Raw genomic sequence first — 5,185 nt, 5'->3', positions numbered from 1 at the left:
GAACTTGCTAGTGTTAAGCTGGGGATCTGTTGCTATATTGCCAGCATAAAATATGACGGAGCAGAAATGGGAACCCAATATTTGAACGGGGGTAAATGATTTCGAGTTCAAAATTATAGGCAACTAGCGCTCTGCTCTATTAGCAATGTAAGCTGCTAGGAATTGGCAAGGTTTTTCCTCGGCTCTACTATTCTGGTCCGGACATATCATGCTCTGCGCCGTTATGTGGAGGAACTGATTTTTCCAGAGTCAAGTAGGGCATGAAAACCCCCCCTGCGAATAATGATTAGAAGCCTCCAGTACGTCTCGAGATTAAACGCCCGAGGTGATCCATTCCTATGCCGAAACGGGATGTGAATGGACTTCTTGTAGTGAAATTGTATATGTTTGAAAGTCTAAGCATCATATGGAAGCATTTGGTTTTAGAGAGCATACGAACACGGTTCGTGGTCTCGCCTTCTATCCTTTGCAGTATCCAGCTTCTGTGCTGCCAGTTCTCCATTGCCCGCGCTTCTCTGATCATTTGTTACCAATGAGTCTCGATTACGTATTTTAAAAATGTTCAATTGAAAATTTTTTATTTTTTTATTTTAAATTAATATATTTTTAAATAAAAAATATTTTAAAAATTAATCATTACTACATTTATAAACACATTTTTAGAATTTATTTGCGAACCACGCGGATTAAAGCTAAGGTGAGCCCATTTTCTAAGGAGGCTCGATGTTAGGCCTATGTAATTTAGATGGACTTCCAATGAGGTTGGCCCATGGCCAGTGTGAGCTCACAGCTTTTTCTCATTTAGGTGTTTGGATATTATCTTTCTATTTGCGCAGGAGCCGAGCAGAGAATGATTTGGTGGATGATGGCGGGCGGTGTTTGTTTGTACTTTTCACCAACTCACTCCATTTTACTGAGCAGCAACATAATATTGAAGATGGATTGCAATCTTTTTATCGGCAGACCTGCCCGTGAACTTTTGGAATCAGATCCTGAATTCCCGTGACACACTAACTCCACTAACATCCACTCTCCAGCATGCTTATCTTCAACAGCCATGAACTCCCTTTTGGACGCATAATAACCCCGTCCTGTCATTTACTTGTCTTCTTTATATAAAAAATCCTTCGATTCACGTGAATGGCATATTTAGCCATCCACTAGAACCTATCCCAGCATTAGTTCGCATTGCATGGCTCGTGCGGCAATTCACTTTAACTCCACCCACCAACTGTCGCTGTTCTTTCGTATTTGATTCTTTTGCACGTTTTTGTACTGTTGTGCATGCCGCATTGAATTTCTCACCGGTGGCGGGACTATAATCAGCAAGATGATAACTATTCTCCTGTAGCAGGACCACTCGATTCCAGAAGTTCTTATGACAAAAACTTCTTGATGGTTGCTCTTTGGCATTATGGGGGCAGGTGCACATTTACATTAGATAGCAAGCGGGCTTGAAGTGTAGTTTGAACAGACTTCTAGTCCGAGCACTTGAACCTTGTTCTTTAGTTGACAAGTCAAGCTTTCAGCCTTTCACAATGAAATTTTAACTTCATACAGTATGTAACAAATAACCAACTGAATAACACTGACGCATTTATAGAAAATTTTCATTTGCAATACGTCGTCAAAGAGAAGAAATGAGTTGAATTGAACCAAGAAAAGCCAAACTGATAGAAAAATCCAGCATATATGGATCGGTAAAACATCATATTTTCTCGCATCGTGTTAAGCATTTTTCATTTTTCAATTTTTCTCATTTAAACGATGTGTAGGCCAGCTGGTTAGATAATGGCTGATTGTCTCTTCCTTCGCGTGATTTCTTAACACCAACTCTAAGACCTGTATGAACAAAGCCTGTGATCTTGTCCTATCGGTGCAGATATCGTCAGTAAAATGAAAGTTACAACTGGAGAAGACATCAATGTAACAAAGACAACTCAGCTACCTTAATATCATTGAAATCAGAATGTCAAGATTTAAATAATAAAAACAGATCAAAACAACATGCATGTGACTGAGAGAGAGAGGTTAGAAAATACAATAAGAAACAAGAAGGGATTGGACATTTTCAAGTGAGAAAAAGAAAAGAGAGAAATGACACCGCTGAAATTTGCCCTTTCCTAGCCCCCTCAACCATATTAGCCCCCCCTCCCTTTTTTTAATTATTATTACTGTTCTGGATGCTACTGATGCTGTCCTAATAATGCAATATTGTTTTGTTTAGTATAAAAGAACTTCTCAGTTACGAGTTAACTACCTCTTTCCCTACAAGATATGCATAGATTCTATTAAAGGAAGTAATTTAGTAAGTTGACGACTAATTGGCTTAAACAATGAAAACCCAACAATTTTTAAAGTTGCAGTATGCATAAAACATCTCTAACGATGGTTTGCCATTTAGCTTGTACCCATTGAACTTTCAAATTAGCCCAAAACATGGTTTTGTTCTGATTCCGAATGACTCTTGTATCTTCTAGCAATAAATCTCTTTAAGATCTCATGTTTGAATTTCTCCTTAATTTGTGAATGAAAAAGAAAAAAGAAAAACAATCCTGTATTCAATACTCTTGTGCTCAACAGTGCTTGTCCTCTCCCCCTTTTTTTCTCTTGCAATTCGAAGGAACGAACACGGTTGTACAAGTATCTCATGTTATTCGTATTCATACATTCTCAGTACCAATATTGTACATACCTTTGCACGCCGATGCATTGCTTCACCCTCCTCATGAATCGAAGGCGCCTTTATACCTTCCTACGCCAGGAATTCATATTATACGTAACTGCTGCTACGAGGAGTGCTTTTTGCTTACCACCTTGCCATTTCAGTACTAACAAGAATATATTTTTCTTTCACGCTTCTATCTTCCACAAAGGATTATTCGATGTAAAATCCATTGATTAAAACAAAATTAATCATGAGATAAAGAGAGGGAGGGGCCAAAATAGTAAAATGCTGTAAATTAATTATATGTGTGTAGATTCAATTAATCCAATCTTATCTCAAAATGTGTACAGATTAAAGAAAAATGCCAAACCAGCTTATGAATCTATCTATAACTCTAAATGAACAGTCACTGAATTTTGACCCAGAGGCCTTCACTAGGAATCTCTTGATGAACCACGTATAACATGTAATGACCTGAGGGTGCAAGATCACCGGGAGGCGGTGTCATAACTTGAATGTCATAAGTTGAAGCGCCCACATCGGTCACTTTCTCATTCCCTAGCACCAACAATCTATGATTCATAGAAAATGAATGTGTATTGAATGCTGGTGCCACCATTGTCACCGACACCATATCTATTACTATTTTGCTCGTGACTTTGAACCTTACCAGCAATTTTTGTCCGTAGCCAATGTTTTTACCTTTGGAAGCAGATGATGAGACAATTTTTGGTCTCAAATCATCAAATTTTGGATCCAAATACGGTGGAGAAAATGCTTCTAAGCTCAATTCAGTTGGAAACAATACCCCGGTGAATTCATATCCAATATGGGGATTGCTACCACCAACAAGACCCCTGCCATCACGAAGCAAAATTGCTGTGGAATGGTACATTCTTGGTATTGTACTCGGGTTTTGCAACTCAAACCTTGACCCTGACGCGTCGTCTGGCCGGTAGAGGACAGGGTTCAAGACCGGATCTCGCCCATTTTCCCACCCGGCAGTACCAGCTCCAGCTCCATTTATGATCAAAACATTGCCGTTTGGAAGCAATGTCATATCGCCCATGACTCTAGCTGTAGGCATAGTTTCCATTACCCATCGTGGATTAGGGTCGTTTATCTTGATCCGGGCACAAGTATCCAAAGCTTGCACGAAATTACCCTTTTCCACCCTAGCAAAAGACCCTTTTGGTGCACCCCCACACACCAAAACTTCAGCTTCAATTGTTGAAGCCTGTAAATTCTTCAATGGAAGCAACACTGCCGAACCTGTGCTTGGGTAGCTTCGTGGATCACCTCCAGGTATTGCGGGATAAGTCTTCACCACCTTATTTGTCTTGTGATCGAACAATATAGCTCGGTTGTTGGCGAAAATGAATAAATTCCCATCACCATTGAGAAAAACAGATGGATATAAGTTGTTCTCAATGCCACGATCATTAGTTTCCATCAGAAATCGCAGACTGTAAACATTCGGGGCAGAACTTTTTGGATAAAATTCATAATTGAACTGCCTTCTGCCACCAATAATAATTTGCCTACCATCTGGCAGTATATGACTGGTGGCATACCATCTTTTTGCCTTAAGACCATCACCAACTTCTTCCCAATCACAATCAGCCCCATTGCATGGAGAAAAAATCCTGACCTTACGTTCACCATCATTGAAACCGCCGGTTTGAATCAGACTCCCATCAGGGACCACAGCCCCGGAAGAACACCAAACATCACTTTGGACCATAAGTGGCCTGAATCTATTAGCCAAAACATCGTACTCAACAGAATGAGCAGAACAGTCATATTTGATAACTAATTCACTCGAATCATTCCGACATTTTCCATCTGGTAATGAAAGATTCGACCTGCCAAAGTCAGTTCGATCATAGATCACTACACGGTCATTGCTGAGTAGTTGCATATGCATTGCTGTTATGCCAATGCTATTTTGCAAGAGTTGCCACTGGCCACCGCCAGCAGCGTAGGTCACTGTCCGGTGGCATGGTTGAGCAGCAAAGAACAGTTGCAAGAAGAGGAAGAAAAGTATCGAAGTATAACGAGGCATTGATGGCTGGGACATGTTTTTTGTCTGTGATGATGAGTTGTGATGGTTTGGTCGGATGTGGGTTGTTTTTATAAATAATAAGGCTGTCTGGACGCTAGACTGAACTGAGAGGTTGCCAGTTACCACACGCTTTGACATCGCGTAGGATATGATTCTAGTGGTAATCTGGTCAGTGAAAACGATGAGTTTGTTCGAAAGCCAAGATATCCAACTTGCGATCGAGCTGGAGATGAACAGAAGGGTGTATTTGGGATCGGACCTGAATTGAAGAGCAAGCGGTGAAAGATAAAGAGATTGTCATGAATTTACACATATATTATAAGAATGTAATTTATTAATAAATATAATGTATCATAATTTTTATTCGTATATATTTTTCTTTTCTTTTTTTCCTAGTGGTAGTGGAATGGGCTTTGATGAGGTGTATTTTAGGAAAAAATAAAATTTGAGAT

The 5,185-nt window shown here is 39.7% G+C and overlaps 1 protein-coding gene across 1 annotated transcript; it reads right to left on the bottom strand.

Annotated features, from left to right (window-relative positions):
- Positions 1 to 2,946: 2,946 nt before the first annotated feature.
- Positions 2,947 to 4,921, bottom strand: LOC105128827 (galactose oxidase-like). Its single transcript, XM_011030659.1, has one exon. The coding sequence runs from the start codon at positions 4,869 to 4,871 to the stop codon at positions 3,075 to 3,077; it is 1,797 nt and encodes a 598-aa protein (XP_011028961.1). The 5' UTR covers positions 4,872 to 4,921; the 3' UTR covers positions 2,947 to 3,074.
- Positions 4,922 to 5,185: the final 264 nt, after the last annotated feature.

Source organism: Populus euphratica, unplaced genomic scaffold (genome assembly GCF_000495115.2).
Source record: "Populus euphratica unplaced genomic scaffold, PopEup_1.0 scaffold11.1, whole genome shotgun sequence".
NCBI lineage: Eukaryota > Viridiplantae > Streptophyta > Magnoliopsida > Malpighiales > Salicaceae > Populus > Populus euphratica.
Note: the sequence above shows the minus strand (reverse complement) of the source record. Positions and strands in the feature narration are given on the sequence as shown.

Excerpts from the sequence above, each read along its gene's own strand:
- LOC105128827 (XM_011030659.1), bottom strand. The coding sequence starts at position 4,871 with ATGTCAAAGCGTGTGGTAACTGGCAACCTCTCAGTTCAGTCTAGCGTC.